Raw genomic sequence first — 20,172 nt, forward strand, 5'->3', positions numbered from 1 at the left:
TTGAACTCAAACACAGAGTCCTGAAATAGACTAAAATAACTGCTAGCAAAATTGCAAGTAGAATATGGGTAATTCAAAACTGATTTTAGGGATAGACATAGGAAGACACCTATCAGAAAATGTTAGCTCAAAGAATTGGTATAGAAATACCAAAACTTTGGGACCAGCAGGTGGCGTGGTGGTTAAGGTGCTGGACACTCCCACATGGCCGACCTGGGTTCAAGTCCTGGACCTGGTGGCTTGCTTTCTCACTTACTCTCTCTCTCACTCTCACCCTCTGTCTCTCTGGTCAAATTTTAAAAAGTCAATGAATGAATAAATTAATTAAATAAATAATTTTAAAAAAAGAAACACCAAAACTTCAAATCTAAAAATTAGCAAAAAAAAAAAAAAAATTGCAACTAAGAAATAAAAGATATATATTCTTTTCTAATCCCATTTAAGTTTCTTTTTAAACAAACAAACAACAACAACAAAGTGCCTAGCACATAATAACCAAGAACTCAATGTTCATGGGGACTTCAAACCCTTTAGGAGAAGGGAATTAAAATGTGAGTTTATTTCAAGTCAAAAAATGTGAAATGCATGATTTGTTCATAGTATACATTTTCCATGAACTTTTTGAAGACCTTTCTCCCCCGTGTTAGCTGAGAGCACGGCTATTATTTGAAGTCTCAGATAGAAACCGAGGGCTGGTGTGCAGATGAGAACAGTGACTTGTCTATACAGGTTTCAGTGGAGGATGCCAGAAAAAGTTTTACTTCAAGTTAATGAATTTTCTGTGGATCAGAGATGACCAAAAATGAAGGAAGAGACATAAATAAGCATTGCTTCCCGCATCTGAGAGATTTCAAGAGTAAATAGCCTGACTTTTAGTTAAGAAAAATGTTGTAGACTTGGAAAGATGACCCTTAGACTTTGTCAATACTATGAAATTTTTCGAGAAATCTAAGTATGATCAAGAAAATAATTCATTACATGTGATGAGAACTGTAGAGTCAAATTTGTACTTTCGGCAGTATGTAAGAATATCTCATGTTTTATTGCATGGTAGAGGTGTATGCATGTATGAAAAGCAATGTGTCTGAGAAAGCCAGATAGTCTGAGGAGCTTCGTACTATCAAAAATCATCGTGGACAGAAGTCTAACAGGTGTAGCCATGATCTGTCTTATCAACCTCCCCGGCATGTTGATAGTTCCCCAGTTTTAGTATTCACAGTGATGAAGTTGACAATATTTTTCTGCATAACGAAGGGCCAGAGTGACTCCATTTTGTTAAACCCACCTTGCTGAGAATCGGCGCCATTTCAAGGGGGCGAGCTGGTCACATAGGAAAAAGTCATGAGACCATCACCCCACCGGGACTGACCGTGAGAGAAACAAAGGAGATGCCAGAGACAGCTACACTCCCTGTAATCTACAGCCAATGTGTAGCCACCTGAGCCCATTCCTCAGCACCCCTCGACCTCCCCCCTAACAGCCAAAGATATTTTGATCAACTGGACTGGGGAGAAATGTTCATATATTGAATGTTCACTTTGTAAGCTAAACAATGTGATTGAATGTGTATATATACATATATATATATGAAAGAAATTTAAAAAAAAAAAAGAAAAACAAAACCTAGCCCAACTAACACCAGGGCTCTCAACTCTGACCTGCTGTGCCGGTGAGATTGGGAGTCCTGGTGAGACTGGGAGTCCTGGCTCAAGCCTGAATAAAAGCCACCACACTCAAATGCCTCCAGAGGTCTTGCACATACGGGACCTTAAAGGTGCCTCCTTCACTCCCATCCACCTTGCTCCCAATACTGATTTTTGTTGGTTGTGCACGTGAAACATTGATTGAACATATGCTTTGTGCCAGTATTAATTGTTTGCTGGTAACTACCTTCTCTCATGTCACCTCTCACAGGGAAGCAGAAGTTGGTGGGGGTGTCTTCATTTACAAGTGAGAAAATTAAAGTCACTTTAGAAGTCACAGAAAGAATTCAACTCTAACTTTCCAGCTACGAAATTCTCATCCGCTTCTCAGGAGGCCAGACTGCTCAGCTGAAACCTTGGAGTGAGAAATTTATTCACCTTTTCAGACTTAGCCATCATTTCAAATGTTTAAGGTAATAGGCGTTCAGGGTAATTTGTATTTATATGAATTAACTCCTGAAAATGTTGGAAAACGGAAACCTCATGTATTATGATTCCATGAGGAGACTGAGACTCAACTTTAAAGAGATGAGTAAGAGGGAAAATACTGAATTCTTTTCAGATGTACTCAGCTTACGCTCAGCTACCAAGGCCACGTCCAGTCTAATCATCGGCGAACAAGTTCGTTTGGTTACAAAGAGTAGGGACAGGAATAGGAACTCCGGAAGTAACTTGGGGAGAAAAAAAGAAGTCATATAAAATTACGTTGCATATATCTTTAATCAATTGTCCTTATAAATAATGTCTTATGGTACTTGTTACATAGACCAAAAAACAAAGCTATGGAATTGAAGATAGAATACATAAGTTATTTCTTTGCTTTTAAATCATCACGAGCTGTGGATTAGAGATGGTTAAAACAAAACATAAAACAAGCCCTGTTCAGGAAACTTTGTTTCATCAGAAGATGAAAATGTAATCTTGCTTGAGGATATAGGGCAATGCTATGGCAACAGGACAAAAAGAAAGCAATGACGTCCTTTCTCAAGAAAAAAACAGCACATGAATCATTTTCACAGAATCACTGGACTCCCACATGGCCGACCTCGGTTCCCTTGTGGCTTGAAACTCACGCCGGGCATGTGTGCGTGCATGCCCAAGGTCCTGGGAGAAGAATGGCGGAGAAGGGATTGCAGTGTGGCCCCAATCTCACTTTCCTTCTATCTCTGTTTCTCTCTCTCTGCCAAGCACATACTCCCTAAGGCAAAAACCTAAAACAAACAAACACTTCATTTGAAGAAAGGAAGCAGACATGGGGAATTTTATCCAGTCAAGTTTATGGAGTCTCCTGTGTGCTCAGCACTTCCAAGGCAGTATGAGAAAAATTACGAACAAGATAGCAACAAGGGAAACATACACTGCACTGCCACTTCGCTGTCATTTCCATGTTGCTTTTTAAAGTGCTCTTAGGTCGCTCGGGGTGTGTGGGGTCCCTCTCTCTGTGCATCCCGAAAGCACCTGGCACTGTGGAGTGACGTGCCTGGTGTGACCATCCTCTGGGAAACGAGGGTGGGGCGGGAGGAGGGCTTCTTGCAGCCGGGCAGCTGGGCCGCAGTGCCCACGGTGGGTGAGGCATGCTGAGAGGGAGCCATCAATCCCGAGGGCTCAGGTCACTCACGGTGAATCACAGGAAGGCCAGACTTGGGGAAGCCAAGAGGGCACTGGACCCTCACTCCCCCTTCCCCAGGGGATGTGCTTAAAGTGCTAACACTGTAAGGAAATAATGCATAGCTTCATGCTGTCGTGGTGCCACCAGACTCACCACCTCCCACTTCTCCAAGTTGTGCTAACAGTAGGTGCTAGCCCTACTGGAGTTGCCCGGTGAAGTGCAGGTGGGGGAAACCTTTGACACCCAGGAGGAGGCTGGGGCGAGAGGCAGAGCAGGGCAGAGGTCCACAGCAGAAGGGCCTGGCTCATGCTTGGCCACAGCCCAGGGCCAGGTGGGTTCCTGTGCAGAGGGCAGCTCTATATAGCTAGCAGGGTCAGAGCTATTCCCTGAGGGAGCAAAGCTGCATGGCGTAGGAAGGAGGTCTGAGTTGGGCAGGGCCCTCCCTGTGCAAAAGGTTGAGGGGCGCACTGTAGGCCATGCCACATTGGTTCTGGGAGACATCAGAGCACACCTGGCCAAAGGGCCCATGGGCCTGGGCCCCCACCTGAGTTAGCACAGGCACTCGGGTCCAGCTGGCAGCCCCACCAAGGGTCCTGTGCCCCTGCAGGCCAGAACCAGGTCCAGGGAGATGCATCCTGTGCACGACGCAGGGCACCCACCAGGAAGCAGCAGAAGTGGCAGTGGCACTGTCTCTTCCTGATGGTGACACAGCAGGCAGAGGACGTGCGGTAGCAGGAGGGCTTCCTTAGAGGTGCGGGAGGGTGCCCAGAGGCTCCCAGGAGCCAACAGGACACCCCGTCTCGCCATGGGCTCAGAGCCAGATCTCATCGCTGCTCACACTGGACACTCGGTAGATGTAGCCCAGCATGGGCAGGCGGATGAAACCTGCAGGGTCAGAGATGGCCGGGGACTCAGGGACCCCTGTGCCTTGCAAGTTGCCCCCACTGGGTACCTGGAGGCCTTTGACCCCAGCACAAGGGCTGGGAGCAGAGAGGGGGCAGTGGCCCCATCCCAGTACCTCGGCTGGTGAGCAGGCCACCGGGCTCTGGTTCCAGGAGCTCTGGGCGGCTGCTGTCCCGAGCCACCGGCCGCTCTGTTGGCTTCCCTGCTGGATGACAAGGGGGCAGTGCCCAGGACTGGAGCAGGCCTGCTGGCCCGACCCCTCCTAAGTGCCAGGGTCTCTTTCTCTTGGAGGCACTTCTGAAGATACAGCAGGGCACACGACAGTGCCCGGGTATACCTCTGGCGTCAGGAGTGAGATCGTTGAGCTGAAGGTTGGACGGGAGGGACATGTTCTCCCGCGGCAGGCGCACGTTGTTGAGTTTCAGGTTGTTGGAGTCACTGTGGGGTGGACAGGCTGGGGTAGACCCTGGTTCCAGCAGGCATGAGGCCTTGGGGCTGGCTCTAGATCTTCTGGAACCCTGGAACCCCAAGGTCACCCCCCCACACACCCCCATTGCAGTTCAGCCCATTCACCCAGCCCGGAAGTTACCTAGAAACCAGAGAGGGACGCCGAGAGGGGCCTGAGGACAAAGAAAGCATGCCACTGATTCTGTGTGCCAACCCACCTGGGCTCGGTCCTGCCCTCCCACCAGGGCCCCTCAGTTCCCAGTGCCTGGCCCCACTGCTGGCCATTCCTGGCAGTGCTCTGACACTTGCCAGAAGCCGCCTGCTCTGGCCAGCTCCACCTCCTGTCCTCGCTCCTCACCCTCGGCCACCCTCTGCCCCTGACAGCCCCTGGCCCTACCTTTGGTCTTCTTCTCTTTCCTGCAGACCAGGCAGGCCACCAGGGTACTGAACCCCACCAAGGTGCCCAGGGCAAGCCCTCCAGCCACAACGATGCCCAGCAGTGGCACTTCCACCCGGGTGGCCAGGAGCCCTGCAGGTTGTCCCCTGATTAGGTTCCAAGTGGGCAGTGCCCCAGCCCCGAGATGCCACGGGTACTACTCTGACCTTGCCCAAGGTGGCTGGGAACAGCTCGTCCACCAGTGCCACTCAGAGGATAAGTCCTCCCGCGTCTGAACTGTGACCCCACCCCCACCTGAGGCTCTGCTGGGTCAGTTGCTGGCAGTGCTCACCTGGGACCGGAAGTGAGGCACTGGTGACACCCACGTCATTGGTGGCCACCACCGAGAGGTTGTGTGCCAGGCTGCGGAGCTGCAGCTGCACGGTGTGGTTGGTGAGCCAGGGGTAGTTCTGGGCATCCAGCACCAGGAAGTCGGAGGTGTTGACAGTCACTGGCCCATCCTGGTCGATCCAGGTGACGTTGGCAGGTGGGTTGGCACGCACCAGGGCAAACAGGACAACCAGGAGGCCTGGGCCCTGAGCTTCCTGGTACTTGGCCCCGACCTGGGCAATCTCTGGCTTAACTAATGCAAAGCAAAAGCCAATATGCTCACCACGCCCTGAACACTTCTCACCCTTCTCCCCACACCCAGCTGGGAGCCAGGGGCCTGGACCACGGTTGGAGGGGGCAGAGAGACAGGAGGGCACCTCTGCTAGGGGCAGCTTTCCACAGGGACCGAGAGCATACACTGGAGCCAATGTCTGGACCTGAGGCTGGCTGGGCTAATCACCAGCTGCATGGTCTCGGGCGGATTGCTTAATCTCTGTGTGCCTCGGTTTCCTCATTTGTAAAGTGGGATAACAAGGTCGGCAGGTGGTGTGGTGGTTAAAGCAGCTGGACTCCCACATGGCTGACTGCGGTTCAAGTCCTGGACCGGGCAGCTTACTTTCTCACTTTCTCTTTCTCTCTCTCTCTCTCTCTGATCAACTTCAAAAAAAATAAAATAAAATAATGACAATAAATAAAATCAAATAAAATAATTCTTTAAAAAGGGGGGGAGGAAAACAATTATAATTACCTCATAGGATTATTGGAAGGATAAAATGAGCTAACATTGGCAAAGTGCTTAAGTGTCAAATGTCCTGCTGGCCTCCTCCCAGGTGGCTGGGAAGGAAGGGTCCCTGGGCAAAGAGCCTCTCTCCTGGCCCCCCTTGGGGCACTCACATTGCACATTGAGGATGACCGAGGCGTTGGCTGACCGGCCACTACCGGGGTCCTGGAGGGAGCAGTTGAGCTCATGCTGGGCCCGCTGGGCAGTGACAGTAAACGTGCTGGTACCTCCAGAGAAAGCCTCCCCGCCCACACTCAGCAGTCTCGAGGTGCTGGCCTCCTGCAGCTGTCCATCCAGGTACCAGGCCAACCTGGGGGTGCCAGGCCCCCCTGCCACTCGGCAGGTGAAGGCGTGGCGCTCATTCTCACGGAGTGCTCGCTCAGCCCAGGTGTGACCATCGATTTGTGGAGCCAACTCCCCCCAACCTGGAACACAACAGGGGACTCTGGGAAGGGCATGAAAGGGATCGTAGCAGGGTGGGGTCCGGGAACAGAGGGGCAGCAAGGCCAGGAGACAGGGCACTGGGTTCTCTCACCAAGAACAAGCTGGACTGCGGGTAGGTGGGAGAGGGGGACCCCACTCTGGAGCTTGGGGTCTCAAGTGGGTACCCAGACAGCGGTGCAGGCAAGGGGAGGAGAGAAGAGGCTCTGGACCACCGAAGCTGTCAGCAACGAATGAACGGGCTGTGTACCTGGGCTCAGGAGGGCTGGCAGGAGCAGCAGTGCGTGCGGGAGGGCAGCTGAGCCCGGAGGCAGCGCCATGGTGGCTGGGGCCTGGGCCCCCTTCTCAGCCCCAGGCTGCTGAGAGAAGGGGGCGGGCCTGGCTGTCAGCCCGAGGAGCGCGGGCAGGCCTAGCAATTCCTCCAGGAACTGACTCTCCAGAAACAAGAAGAACCATGCACGAAACACAAAGGTAGGCTGACCCAGGGAGGTGAAGGCGCAGACCCACCCAGCGGGTACCTGGACACCGTCCGGGCGCAGAACTGCGCGTTGACTCCAGGGAACTGACGGGCACGCACCCAGATGGAGCACCGTGCCCACACACACGGTCTGCACCTGCCCTCCCCCAAGGGATCGCCCTTCTCCCGACCCTGCTTCCCTCCTGTCCCCCTTTCGCTGCTACTTCTCGTCCTACACCCTTTTCCCAGTCCTGGCTGCTCGAGTGGATTCGGGCTGAAGAGGAGGGAGTCTGGGAGGCGAGATCGCCGAAGCATCCCGCCTCGCGTTCCCCCACCTCGGGTGGCTCACCTGTCTCCCTCCCTGAGAGCAGCCGGCCGACTGCTCAGGTCTGACAGGCTCCGCAGTCCGCTGCAGGGACGGGGGCTGAGCCAGGCAGGGCCAATCAATGCCAGACCGCGGGCTCGACGCGCTCCGCTCCCCGCCACGCGAGGGCCAGGTGGGCGGCCTCCCTTTAGCAACCCGGGAGCTGTCAGCGCGCGTCCGGACGCCGAGTGCCCTTCTCCCAGTGTGCGCGCGCGGGCGGGACGCAGAAGCAGGCGGACTGGTGCACCGAGCAGCTTTATTGGTCCAGGCCCCCTCCCACCCTGCGGGCCCGGGAGCTGCCCAGCCGCGCCGCCTGCTCGAAGTCCCTGCGGGCGTCGTCGTCCCGGCCCTGCAGCCGCGCCAGGAGCCCGCGCTGCACGAAGCCCTGGCGGGCGGCGCGGCCCCGCCCGCCGCTCAGCGCCAGAGCGCGCTCCAGGTCATCCAGGGCACCTAAGGGACGGACGGGGAATCAGCGGCGCGCCCCGGACGCCAGGGCCCAGATCCCGCCCACCTGCCTCGACTTGGCTGTTAACCAAGCGTGGGCACCTCGCGGGCATTGGATCCCACAAGCAGGGACTGTGCCTATTAATGTGGGAAGGCTTGCCGATCAGTGGCAGAGCTACGACTGAAGTCTAGGGTCCGCCTTGTGCTCATGGTTTTCCACCACGAATACAACAAAACGTGAAGGTTGCGGGGAGGAATTTGAATGGTCACTATGTTAATAAACTGCCTGGCTCCGATTCCCAGCGTTTCAAGAAAGCATGATTAACTGCAGAAACGTTTCTTACAAGCACAATAAAGTCAGGGTTTCTTTCTTTTCGTATTGAGAGTTTTTCTTCCCTCTTCCTCTACCCCATTGCCTGGACTCATTGCCATTTTTCATACTTTAGAGGTCTCTGGTCATCATTATTTGTATCTAACCTCAGAGGGAGGTTCTGGAGTCAGAACCCGCCTGGACCATATTATCCTCATCAACTAGAGGACTGGCCTCAGAAGCTCTGAGCCACAGATAGTCAGGTGGCATCTTCTGTAGAGTCTGCCCAGCTGTTTGCTTCTGGGCTCTGCGTCAGTCCACTCTGGCCTCCAGGCTCCTGCAGGGCCCGAAGGCAGGTAGGGAGCTCCAGCATGTGGTGGAACCAGGCCATCTTCCCTGTGCTGGGTCTTTACATTTTGGTGTCCAGCACCGAGGGTGCTCCCCACCCTACCCAGACCACTGAGCAGCTCTGACACTGCAGCATTGTTTAGCTGCCCTCAGGAGCTGGGCTGGAGAAATGGAAAGTCTGGCCAGGTTAAATTACCCCCACATCTCTCTGGGGTTCCCACCTGCAAACTGTCCCCATGGCCCCCAGGGGCAGACAAGGCTGGACAGAACGGAGTCCAAAGTCCCCCACCTGGCCCAAGGAGCTCCTCTGCTGGTCCTAAGGTGATTTCGGCAGTGTATACTTTTGCATTGGCCTGGCCCCTGGTGCCCCGTCCAGCCAGAGTGACCTGAATGCAGCAAGTCTGATGCAGCTGACTGACCCCCATGTTTTCAGGACTGTCCAGTTTTGGCCTAACTCTCCCAGCTGTTCCCATCAGCCCTGCCTGTCTCCAGGCCCAGCTCTCCCCACTGCCCCCTCTGCTGGCTGCAGCCAGCCGGGACCACTGAAGTTCCCTGCACCTGTGCACACCTTCCCACCCTTTATTTATTTCTAGTTTGCAAAAGGGTGCATGCACTTGCTGGGGTGGGGGAGTGAGAAATCACCTCCAGGGTGACCTTCCTCCGGGACTGAGCCCATGGAGGAGCAGTATCATGTGAGGATAAGAGCACACCCCCTGCAGCCCTAGCACCGTTTGAATCCCAGCTCCGCCACACCCCGGCTGCAGGATAGTGGGCAAGTTCCATCCCCTCTCCATGCTCTGAAACAGGGATAACAGCACATGCCTTTTAGGGCTGTTCTGAGGATGGAGGGAACAACTGCTTCCTGCCGTCGCCAAGAGGGGTGCTGCTGCCTAAGTGTTAGTTGTAAGTAGTGTGTCTCCACGACATATTCTGAATGAGTGAATGAGATGCAGACCCTCTGTCTTTCACACAGCACAGGGATGAGCAGCGCTCATGTTATTTCTCACTTTCTAGGTAAGTGGATAGGCTCCAGAGGGGTTGAGTGATCTCCCACCCCCCACGCCCCAGCCCCACGCCACCTCTGGTCTGTGTCCTGGGGGCCCCTTAGGTAGGGGCTTCAGGACAACTCCCTTCACCTGCCACATCTCCTTGGAGCCGCCGAGCCTGGGCTCGGTTGTTGTAGGCCGAGGCCCTCTCAGGCAGCAGGCAGATGGCTTGGCCGAATCTCTCCAGGGCGGTGTTGAGGTCCCCAGCCTCTGCTGCCACCACTCCCTGCAGCTCCAGGGCCTTGGATTGCTCCAACTGTGCTTGAGGGAAAACTCCGTCTACACCAGGGAGTGAGCAGGAGGGAACAGGCACGCCGTCAGGAGCATCAGGAGCCGGGCGCCAAGAAAAGCCACCTCAGGCTTCTGGTCCTGAATCCTGACCCAGAGCTGACTGGGTTGGTGAGGTTCACAGCAGGGGACAGGGGTGTTGGGGAAAAGGGGACCCGAGGTCACCAAGGCTGAGAGCTAGCACTGCCTAAATTGCAGAGGGCCCTGGGATAGGGCACTTGGTTGGCTTCCTGTGGCCAAGAGAATGAAGTCCCACTCCATAAACTGGGATGAAAAGCTCACTCAGGGTTGCACAGCCTGCATATTGCAGAGCTTGGATTTGAACCTGCTTCCTTCCAGCTCCTTAGTCTGGCTTTGTTTTGCTCTACTCTGATGCCTCTTACACAAAGGCCACCACGACTTTCCCAGGTCATGAAATCACTTTTTTTGTTTTTTTGAGAGAGAGAGAGAGAGAATTTTTGCTATAGGGCATGTGCCCTCGCCAGGGAGACAGAGACAGAGACAGAGAGACATAAAGCAAGAAATCACCCCCCAGAGGGGATGGGCACATCGTAATCCCTTCTCCAGTCTCCTCTTGGGGTTTTGGGCATGAACACACTTGCGTCCGGTGAAGTTTCAAGCTGCCAGGTCCAGGACTCGAACTGCAGTGGACCATGTGGGAGTCCAGCAACCACTATACCACCTGCTGGCCCCATGAAATCACTTCTGATGCATCCCTCAGCTTTCTTATCTGAAGTCTTATTTTTTAAGAATTATTTTATTTAACTTTTTATTTATTTTTAATTTGACCAGATTGAGACAGAGTGAAAGAGAGAGAGAGAGGGAAAGTGAGAAAGCAAAGCCGCCAGATCCAGGACTCAAACTGCAAGCAGCCATTTCGGAGTCCAGTGCCCTTAACTACCATGTCACCTGCCGGCCCCGTCTGAAGTCTCAGTAAGGCTTAGGCTGCCCCTCCTCTGGAGACCAAGGGCATCAAAACCCCCACCAGCAACTGGGGGAGGAGTTGAGTGTTGAGCAAGTGCCGGTTCTGGTCACAATGCTGGAGATGCCCCACCCCACCGCCATTTCTATTTTCCATTCTGGGGGTAGGGGGTGGGGAGGACTCTGTCAGGACACAGATCTGAGTTCAGACTGGATCATGGAATGAACTGAGTGGTTAAGTTCAGAGGGTGAGGACTGATGGGCTGAGAGAAGGTCGTGAGACAAAGGGTCCTGTAAGGTCACCTCCCTCTGCCACCCTCAGGATCCTGCAGGCCAGCCTGTGTGGAGCTGCATGACAAGGTCAAATGCTCACCTTCATCTGCTTCTTCCTTCTCTGCTTCCTCTCCCAGGCCCAACCCAACAAGGTCTCCAAACGGGGTATCAGGGTTGAAGATGGCTTGCAACACTGCCTGATCGTTGGGAGTCCCCATAGTGCTCAGCTCCAGAACCCCAAAGGGCGACTCGGCATGAGAGGAGAGGGAGGAAGAGGGGTGGGGGGCCAGCCTCAGACAGGCAGCTGTTTAAGAGGAGGCGGTTTTGTTTGAGGACCAGCCCCCCCTGAGGAGTGTCTTCCGTCCTTGGCTGTAGGGCCTGGGGCAAGGGAACCTGGCCTGGTAGAATATTGACAGTTATTTCTCAACCCCTTCTCCCTCCTCCCAGGAGGACCACAGAATAAATACAGCCACTTTCAGCCTTAAGGTGGAGTGCAGCAGCGGGGGTTCTCTGTAGCTTGTCCCTGAAATGTTTTCATTTTAGCGTGTTCCCAGGTTAGGCGAAAATCGTTAGGACCACTGTCTGATCTTCCCGGGCTGGAAGAGGGTGCCGCCTGATGGTGAAGGATCGGTTCCTTCGTCCTCTTGACCCATCCTGGTGTCCAGAATCAATTAGGTCCTGAACATCCATCACTGACGAGTAAAGGAAGATACTTTTTGTTTAATTGACTACAGAGCTCATGTGCTCCCCAGACGGAGACAGAGGAGGTGGAATGAGAAAGCACCCCCAGAGGAACAGCCATACTTCCATCCCTTCTCCCTTCTCCTCTCGGGAGCTTGGGGGCCCAGCACCTTTTAGGCCGCAGGGTCCGGGACTAGAACCGTGGTCAACTACATGGGAGTCCAGCGACATAACCATTACGCCATCAGCTGGCCCCAGAAGTTACTGTGAAGAGCTGATGTGGCCCAGCTGTTGGCACAGAGGTGACGCCATCCTTTGCAATGCTAGAGCCATGTGGAAAGTTTGTGGGTTTGTGTCCCAAGGCCTCCCTGTCCATCTCGTGGTTCAGGTGGTCTGAGGGGAGTGCTGCCGGTCTCCCTGTCTCTCTCTCAGGGGATAGAGAGAGAGAGAGAGAGAGAGAGAGAGAGAGCACCAGTGTGTAGTGGGACCTAGGAATAAGCTGTAGGAAACGATCTAATGATTCCATCTTAAAAAAAAAAAAGGACTGGGATGGCATCTCAGGGCCAGGTCACAGGCCACACTCCGCCCCCATTTCTCTGCCCCAGCCCAGGCCAAAAGGAAGTTCAACCATGTGCAGCAATAAACTTGACATGTTTATTAATTAAACTATCACTTAAATAAAAAAAAGTGCATAGAAAATAAACATGTTTAAAAACTCCTTTTTTTTTTTACAACTATGTACACTTTTTACTTTTACATTCAGTCTTTCGTAGAGAGCTTTCAGCATTATTATTTTTTTGAACTATTAAAGTATTTTCCTTCATCCCTGTCACAGGGAGTTAACACTGATGGACTTTAGACATTTTCCTTTTTTTTTTTTTCTTTTTTTTCTCTAACCAGAAGCTTGGAAGAACACAAGGAGAAAAACAAAACAAAACAAAACAAAAGATCTGTTATACATGATAAAGTTGTCAAGAAATGTCTTATTTCTAGAAAAGAAGCTTGTCTGTTGAGCTCTTGAAACAATTATTCAACTACCTGTATTTACTAAAGAGACTGTTAAAAGTTCAATGAAAGAAACGGCACAAGTCTATTTTCTTGGTTGAAGGACAGAACTAGAGTACCTCAGAACAGGATACCAGGGAAGCACAGAACACAATTTCCCCTAAATGCAGGTGGTAACCCCAACATTCATAACCAAAAAGAGAGAAACGAGGAGTACAGGTACTGACTGGCAACAGTCGTGGGCAGGAAGAATCCAGGTGACACCATTTCGGCATTTCTCTCTGGCCCCAGGGACTGTTTCACCGTCCCTTTCCGGGCTCGCTTTCCCGTTTGGGGACTCAGAGGAACGCTGGCCTGACATTTTCCTGCCGCGACGACTAGCAACTGTAACACAATCCTTATCTATAGTGTTAAGAGAATGAAAGCCAAGGACTGAACTAGGCTTTGTTACATGGTGCATTACTATATTAGTTCCTATATATATCATATTTATATTTATTTGAAAACCAAACAAACGAAAAGGTTGCAAGTTTTCAGAGTGTGAGACTTGACTGGTATTCATGATTCAGCACAAAACCATCTGCTCGATAACCTTGTATTGCTTTAAAATGAAGGAAATGAAACATAAAATTACACCCAGCCCTTTGCAATGACCCGCTTTTCCTTAAAAACAAAAAGAACTCGGTCTCTATTAAAAAAAGAAAAAACAAACAAAAAAACCCAAATCAAACTTAAAAAGTTAACATCTGACAAGGTTTTGACCTTTAGTATTTTCAGATATTTGATTGAATGTCAGTCCTTTAGAAAGATACATTCATTTGAAGAGATTTTGTGTGTGTGTGTGTGTGTTGTTGTTTTTTTTTTTAATTTTTAAAAATTTTTTAATTTTTTTTTTTTTTTTTTTTTTTAAATCCATGCGCTTTGGGCCGGGGTCTGAGAGGCGGGCGAGGTGACGGGCTGGGTCCCGGCAAAGAAGTCTGGCTGAAAACTCAGAGCAGTCAGGGCTTCCCCTGCTCCGCTTCACATTGGTCTAACAGGAGGGGCTGTGCTGGAGGTGGCCGGCGGGAGCCGAGGGAGTTCCAGCCAAAGGGTCAGCGCCATGCAGCTATCTGGTCACACAGTTGTCACTGGCCACCAGGAAACGCAGCCACAACAGGTTGTAGCAGCAAAGCTGAGTGAGCCGGCTCTGGGCTTTCGCTGAGAACTGACCAGGTCTGCAGCTGTTACTCCTCAGGGCTCTGGGGTGCCCCTTGGGAGGCTCTTGGGAATGACCCACCACAAGTTCTCCACCTGCACTTTTGTGCGGAGAGTCCCTAGTCACTTCTGAAACAAACTCAGACGTGTTTTTAGAGATAGCTACGCCATTTTTGCCTTCTTTCCATCTCATGGGGAAACCTTAGCTTCTCCCCCAAGTTGCTGGCAGGTATGCTGAGATTTTGGCAATGGACTCGAGGCTGAGCTCTAAGAGGAATTTCTCCTTGCTGTGGGTGACAAGTAGGGTGGAAAGGCAAGGCAACCGTCTGCAGCTAGCAGGAGAAGGAAAGGTGGGGTTCCTTCCCTGTCCTCAGAGTTTGGGGTGGGGAGAGAGTGAGGAGGGGCTCACAGTACAGCGCGGCCTAGCAGGGCAGTAACTAGGTCTATTTAGCTGAGTTCCCCCACCCCTGACTGGCCTTTGGGTCTTTCTCAAGGTGAAGTTGTGACCCATCAGTGCATTAATCATTTCAGTAACAAATGCAGCTTAAGTTTTTTTTTTTTTTCTTTAAAAAAAATAGGAATACAAGGATTTACAAAAAAACCTCACACAGTGCAATAATAAAGGAAACGAGACACCAGTGCAGCCCTAGGGCCACTGCCTCTTGTTCACGGGCAAGGGAGGAAGGGCGGGGAGGTCTGGGCAGAGTGCTTTCCCCAGTCCCCTGCTGGCACTTCTCCATGACGACGAGGAGGTCTCTGCCGTCCTGGCCACAGTGCTGGGCTCCCTGCAAGACAGTGGAAACAGTGACAATGTTCCAGCAAAGCCACCAGACAGTTCTTAAGGTCACAGAAGAAAAGGGAGCCCAGGACGGAAGGCACAGCAGAGCCACGAGTCCTGGGGCAGAGAGTGCTGGGCTGAGCCGTATTGCTTTGCTAGACTTCCAAAGGAATGGGCTTCTTGCGGCAAGAAAGGGCGCCCCGCCCTCCACTTGGACTGCACTACTCTGAAACCTTGTGGCGGAGGCAGAGGCAGATCTGCGGCATCGTGAGTGGTCAGACTGTGCTTCAGTTTCAACGGGCTGCCCCAAAAGAGGGCACGAGGGGGTCAAGGGGCTCTTGGCGGGTATGAGGACCTGGTGGGCAGAGGGACAGGAAAGGAGGCGACGACCTATGAGGCAGATGGTGATGGAAAATGTCAAGTTGCCATTCAACTTGTTGGTTGCTAACTCTGAAGGAGGAAAGACGGGGGTTCGTCGAAGACTAGTGCGTCTTCCCACTCTGCAGCTCGGCCGAGGGGGGAGAGACCACGCGGGGAAGAGGAGAGATCGGATCAAGATCCTACCACAGCCTTTTGAGGAGCTTCACTGGGGAAGGAGGGAAGTGGCCCAATGGAGTTGGGTGACCTTCCTTCACCGTTTATTGTCAAGGAGCAAACCCAGGAAGCATCTACGTGAACGGGGCACGGACGACTACACACTGAACAGCACAACGTACACCTTCCGGGGGGGAGCTGGGCAGGCAAACCAGACTTTGTGTGTACAGCTGAATATTTTCTCTAACTTCATCCTATGAAAATAAAAAATTATTAAAAACTGATCTTCTTTTAAATTAGGATAATACCGCGGTTTAAAAAATAGCCTTGTCATAAGTGCTTCTCCCTATGAAGTGCTTCTCATAGAAAAATATACAAAATATATTTACATTTATAAAACCTTAAATAGTAAACTGTAAACAGAACAGAGTAAAAGCCAATGACTTAATTTAACAGGTTCAGGACACTGTCTGGGGGGAGGAAGAGAAGAAACATTTGATGCTGTTCTGACCATGTCCCAAGGAGTCACTGGGGCAGTAGTGTCGTTCAACTGACTTGACCATGGACTGCACAGGGGGCGGAGTTCTCTTGACACGGGGTGGTCTAGTCCCCAAGTTTTGGGCCTTGAAATCTGATTAGTGTTCTGCCTTCAACTGGACACCGACCATTTTAAAATTAAGCCTTCCTATGTCTTAATGAGGGGAAAATAAAGTAACCATGTCCTGGGAACGGGGCCCGGGGGTCGTCCTGGCTGTGATATTCTGGTTGTTGCATGATTTAAATTCTATTTAAATAATCTTTTTCCTCTTCTAAAAAACCCATGCTACATAGATTTCTTTAAAACTCTCAGTGGGGCTTTGTGAAGACTTCTGAGAATCCTGCCTGGTTATGGCCGACGGCCCTGTCCACTTTCCCACATGGCATGCTCAAGGGACGGGTTCAGGGACTTGCTGTGGGCACATCCTACGCCCAGCAGTGGGTATCCTTGAGCAGGGAGTGACTCTCCCTGACCACTCAGAAAGAACAGGACAGAGTGTGATGAAGGGCAGGGGAGTGGAAGAGTGGAGTGCAGAGAAGGAATGGGAGAGGGAAGCCGCTCCTACTGTCAAGAAAGGTAACTGGCTGATAAGGCTCTGGGGATAATACTCCCACTGACAGCCCACAGGCTCAATGTTTGGTAAAAATTGGCACAACCCCAAGACAGCCTTTTGACACCAGAGATGCTAGGATCCTGCTCCCAACCAGAAGTGAACTCTAAGCGGGAGGATAGCAGGGACAGCCACCAGACCTGTTTGCTCAACAGACAGCCAGAGGCGGGCCTGGCCGGCAAACTATCAGGTATCCAACCCGCGTATTCCGGGGCCCTGCCTGACCCCTCACTTAGAGTGCTTGGGAAAGGGCCAGGGCGAGGATGGCAACTTCTCTCTGAGGAGACCCTCAGGCGGGATCTCCCAAAGGAACCAGCCCTCTAGAGGCTTGTTCCAGGCAAGTCTGCTAGGGACCCCACCTCCCACTTTTTAACGGTGAAGGAGCAGAGGGCCCCAGGAGAAAGCCGGTCGTGGATGCTTCCTTCGAGACCTCGTCTCTTTCCAGGACTGCGATCACAAGTACAACCTGAATATGGGACGGAGGGGTGTCGGCCGTCGCAGAGGCCCTCCACCGTGCCCACTCCACCCTGGAGCTCCCCGCTGCTGGAAAAGGCCTTCGACATGGCTCTGGATGGCCTGGGTCTAGGACTCCAACACTGGGGGAAGAGCAGCTTTAGTTCAGGAACTTCCGGCATTTCTTGGCGCCACAGTTGCAGGGCAGCTTGTTGCTGGCATCCTCAATGGGGAACTTATAGTCATAGGTGAGTTCCTCGCCTCGGTAGATCTTACGCATGGCAAAGATGACAATGTGCTTCTGGCCGTCGATATTGATGACCCGAGAGTAGCAGTTAGGCTCACAGGAGTGATTGATGAAGCGTGCAGCATTTCCATGCATGGTGGCATCCACTACCTCTGAGTCATCGATTCGGAACATGTAGCAACCAATGCCCTATATGTTCAGGGAAAAGGAGGAGAACTTGTTATTTCTTGTAACTCTGGATTAAGAACATTTCCAGGGACTGGCAGGTGGCATGGTGGTTAAGGCGCTGGACACTCTCACATGGCTGACCACGGTTCGAGTACCAGACCTGGTGGCTTGCTTTCTTACTCTCCACCCCCTTCTCTTTCTCTGTGTCTCTCTCTAGTCAAATTAAAAAAATACATGAATGGATAAATAAAATTAAATAAAAATTTAAAAAAAAAAAAATTTCCAGGGGCCAGCAGGTGGCATGGTGGCTAAATCTCTCGCGCTCTAAAAATAAATAAATAAATAATAAAGAGAGAGAACACTTCCGAACCTTTACCTGATACCATCTATAACTGATGATACACGTTTTTTCTAATAAAATTTCCAGACTTCCCAGTGTCTCACTTTCAAGATGCTTTGGGACTTGAACCATGCAGTTGGTCATGTGAGATCCAGCTATCATAACCACCATGCCACCAGCTGGCCCCCTGGAAATTTCTTAATGTCTCCACGGTAAGGAGTAGCCTAAACCGTGCAGCTATGTGTTATCAATCCTAAAATCTACTGGGACAATCCTGCATATCTTTGTGTACTAATTCTCAGAGTGGATTCTGAACTTTTACTGGGCCCATTACACATTCAGATGTGAAAATGTAAGAAAAAACAGTCTTAGAATTGATGCAGGGGTCATACTGGTGGTTGATGGCTCCTTTCTACAGCAAGATGGAAGAGAGCGAGCTGCCGCAGGGTCTCACCTTGCTGTCGTAGTACTTCTCTCGCTTGTCAGTCTGAATGGAACGGATGACATTGCCGGCATACTCAATCACCATCTCGCCCGCGTCGATGTTTCTCTTACAGAAAAGACCTCGGCCATGGATGGGAGACCTAGGGCATGCAGATGGAAGACAGACCAGGTATGCATTTTGCAAGCAAGGTTAACTGCAGGTACACACGAATAAATGAATAATTTCTTTTGGTCTGTTAGTTCCCAGGAGGGGTAGCCATTTGAAGGAGAAAAAAAAAAAAAAACAAAAAACAAAAAAAAACATCTGGACCTTCTGATTGATATATATTCATTGTTCTAAAAATGGCCAAAGATGAATGCTATCTCCATTAGTACAAGCAATATTTTAATGCTTATTTTGTTAAATTCCTTGCTTCACATAAGGAGTTCGAGGATGCTGGGATATCAAGTTCAATTTACAGTATCTATACAAACTTCTCTTATTGAGGGAGGGCGATCACTTCAGCATTTAGGCCACTTTGATTTGGAAAACACCATTAGTTGTTTTAGAAGATCTTTCACTTACGATAAACCCACCTTATCCTAAGTGGAAAGTATTTTTTAAATATTTATTTATTTATTTAATTCCATTTGTTATCATTATTATTTTTCAATTTGACCAGAGAGAGAGAGAGAGAAAGGGAAAGTGAGAAAGCAAGTCACCAGGTCCAGGACTCGAACTGTGGTCGGCCATGTGGGAATCCAGCCTCTTTTATCACCACACCACCTGCTGCCTCCCCAAGTTGAGAACATGAAATCATAAACGCACTTGCTATACCTCACCTACCAAGGCACCACAGCATAGGCCAGACTACAGCAAAGGGGCTCGTTACAATCGTCTACTGCTGGGCAAAGCCATTTAACACGAGCCTGTTTTATTTTATGTACTTTTTCTTTTTTTTAAATTAACATAAGCATATTTTATAATAAAGTGTTGACTACCGCATGTCACTCATTGAACGCTGTACTCAAAGTGAAAACCAGAAGGGCTCCCTGTCATCACCCAGCCCTGCAAGGGACTGTGGCGCCGTGTGTATCTCTGGCCCGGGAAAAGATCAAGATCTCAAACGTGAAGTCGACTGCTGCTGAGTGCTTCTGCACCATCAGAAAATAAGCAAAATCGTCAGTCCAACAGGTAACTCGGGGCGTGGCTGGGACTCTCTCTGCAGTGAGCGCCATACCTGTAGACACCAACCGCCTCCTTAGACGTCTTCTTTAAATGCCGGAACCGCATGGGCATTGGCAGATCCATGCTCGTGGCCCTCCTAAGAGACAAGATGTAATACTAACAAATCTATGCAGGAACTAACGGTCTGGGTGGACTGTTGGAGCGGAAGTCTCTACAAAGTATGGTACCCGTTTTGTTCAACTGCAAGTATAACATAGGAAGACTTTTAATATATATTATAGTTTGTGACCATGACAGACTATACTATAAAGAAAATATACATGTTCTTTAATTTAATCACTAGTCAGCTACTGCTACTTCAAAACAAATTATACTTCGGTCTTAAATGTTATTCAGGAAATTCTGATCCAAGCCAAACCACATGGCCCTGAGCCCCTGTGTATAGCTCTTTTTTTTTTTTTTAAAGGTCTCTGTCATAGGGTGTGGTGTTCGCTGGAGAGAGACAAAGAAAGGGAAAGTGAGAAATCACCCTCCGGGAGGGATGGCCACACCAAATCCCTTCTTCATTCTCCTGGGATTTGGGGGACACACAGATACGCACACACACACACACACACACACACCCCACATGATTTTCAAGCTGCCAAGTGTGTAACCGCAGTCAGTCGCGCGGAGTCCAGGACCTTAACCATCATGCTTCCCACTGGCCCCAGCAAGGGCATTTCTAAGGATCCTGCCCCATCCAAGACTTACCGAGCTGACTTCAGCTGCACTTCCTCCTCTTCCTCATCATTAGGGTTGTATTCGGGAGGCTGTCGGTGTTTAGAAGCCAGGAAGTTAAACATGTCAAATGCTGACTTCCTGAAGCCAAAAGATTAGAACAGATTTAGAAAAAAGCTTTAATGAAGCAG

The 20,172-nt window shown here is 50.8% G+C and overlaps 3 protein-coding genes across 7 annotated transcripts in view; all 3 read right to left on the minus strand.

Annotated features, from left to right (window-relative positions):
• Positions 1-2,855: 2,855 nt before the first annotated feature.
• TMEM25 (transmembrane protein 25) lies at positions 2,856-7,703 on the minus strand. 5 transcript variants are annotated; one of them, XM_006148833.3, is made up of 9 exons: positions 7,457-7,690; positions 6,901-7,009; positions 6,323-6,634; positions 5,391-5,681; positions 5,060-5,191; positions 4,805-4,835; positions 4,553-4,653; positions 4,331-4,420; positions 2,856-4,197 (listed from the first exon to the last, which is right to left on the minus strand). In XM_006148833.3, exons 2-9 carry the CDS (start codon positions 6,968-6,970, stop codon positions 4,124-4,126), a joined length of 1,101 nt encoding a protein of 366 aa, XP_006148895.1. In that variant the 5' UTR covers positions 6,971-7,009; positions 7,457-7,690; the 3' UTR covers positions 2,856-4,123. The 5 variants fall into 5 exon arrangements, with proteins under 5 accessions (XP_006148895.1, XP_014443412.1, XP_006148897.1 ...); XM_014587926.2 differs by having other exon boundaries at positions 6,901-7,084; XM_006148835.3 differs by having other exon boundaries at positions 4,331-4,417; positions 6,901-7,689.
• A 7-nt stretch (positions 7,704-7,710) lies between these two features.
• TTC36 (tetratricopeptide repeat domain 36) lies at positions 7,711-11,489 on the minus strand. Its single transcript, XM_006148836.3, has 3 exons — positions 11,202-11,489; positions 9,710-9,898; positions 7,711-7,921 (listed from the first exon to the last, which is right to left on the minus strand). Exons 1-3 carry the CDS (start codon positions 11,317-11,319, stop codon positions 7,728-7,730), a joined length of 501 nt encoding a protein of 166 aa, XP_006148898.1. The 5' UTR covers positions 11,320-11,489; the 3' UTR covers positions 7,711-7,727.
• A 4,177-nt stretch (positions 11,490-15,666) lies between these two features.
• KMT2A (lysine methyltransferase 2A) overlaps positions 15,667-20,172 on the minus strand; it is a gene marked incomplete at its 5' end in the record, with an annotated part of 92,014 nt that continues 87,508 nt past the window's right edge. The window contains 4 exon segments of the mRNA XM_014587927.2: positions 15,667-17,330; positions 18,104-18,233; positions 19,314-19,397; positions 20,015-20,122. Coding sequence (XP_014443413.1) covers positions 17,055-17,330; positions 18,104-18,233; positions 19,314-19,397; positions 20,015-20,122 — 598 coding nt within the window.

The sequence above is a fragment of the Tupaia chinensis genome, unplaced genomic scaffold (assembly GCF_000334495.1).
Source record: "Tupaia chinensis unplaced genomic scaffold, TupChi_1.0 Scaffold000247_1, whole genome shotgun sequence".
Taxonomy (NCBI): Eukaryota; Metazoa; Chordata; class Mammalia; order Scandentia; family Tupaiidae; genus Tupaia; species Tupaia belangeri.

Coding starts and splice junctions, on each gene's coding strand:
- TMEM25 (XM_006148833.3), bottom strand. CDS start 6,970: ATGGCGCTGCCTCCGGGCTCAGCTGCCCTCCCGCACGCACTGCTGCTC. Junction 5,682..6,322: donor GGTCATCCTCAATGTGCAAT/GTGAGTGCCCCA, acceptor GCTTTGCATTAG/TTAAGCCAGAGATTGCCCAG. Junction 4,421..4,552: donor TCTCACTCCTGACGCCAGAG/GTATACCCGGGC, acceptor CTTGTCATCCAG/CAGGGAAGCCAACAGAGCGG.
- TTC36 (XM_006148836.3), bottom strand. CDS start 11,319: ATGGGGACTCCCAACGATCAGGCAGTGTTGCAAGCCATCTTCAACCCT. Junction 9,899..11,201: donor GAAGGAAGAAGCAGATGAAG/GTGAGCATTTGA, acceptor TCCCTGGTGTAG/ACGGAGTTTTCCCTCAAGCA. Junction 7,922..9,709: donor GCTCCAAGGAGATGTGGCAG/GTGAAGGGAGTT, acceptor TCCGTCCCTTAG/GTGCCCTGGATGACCTGGAG.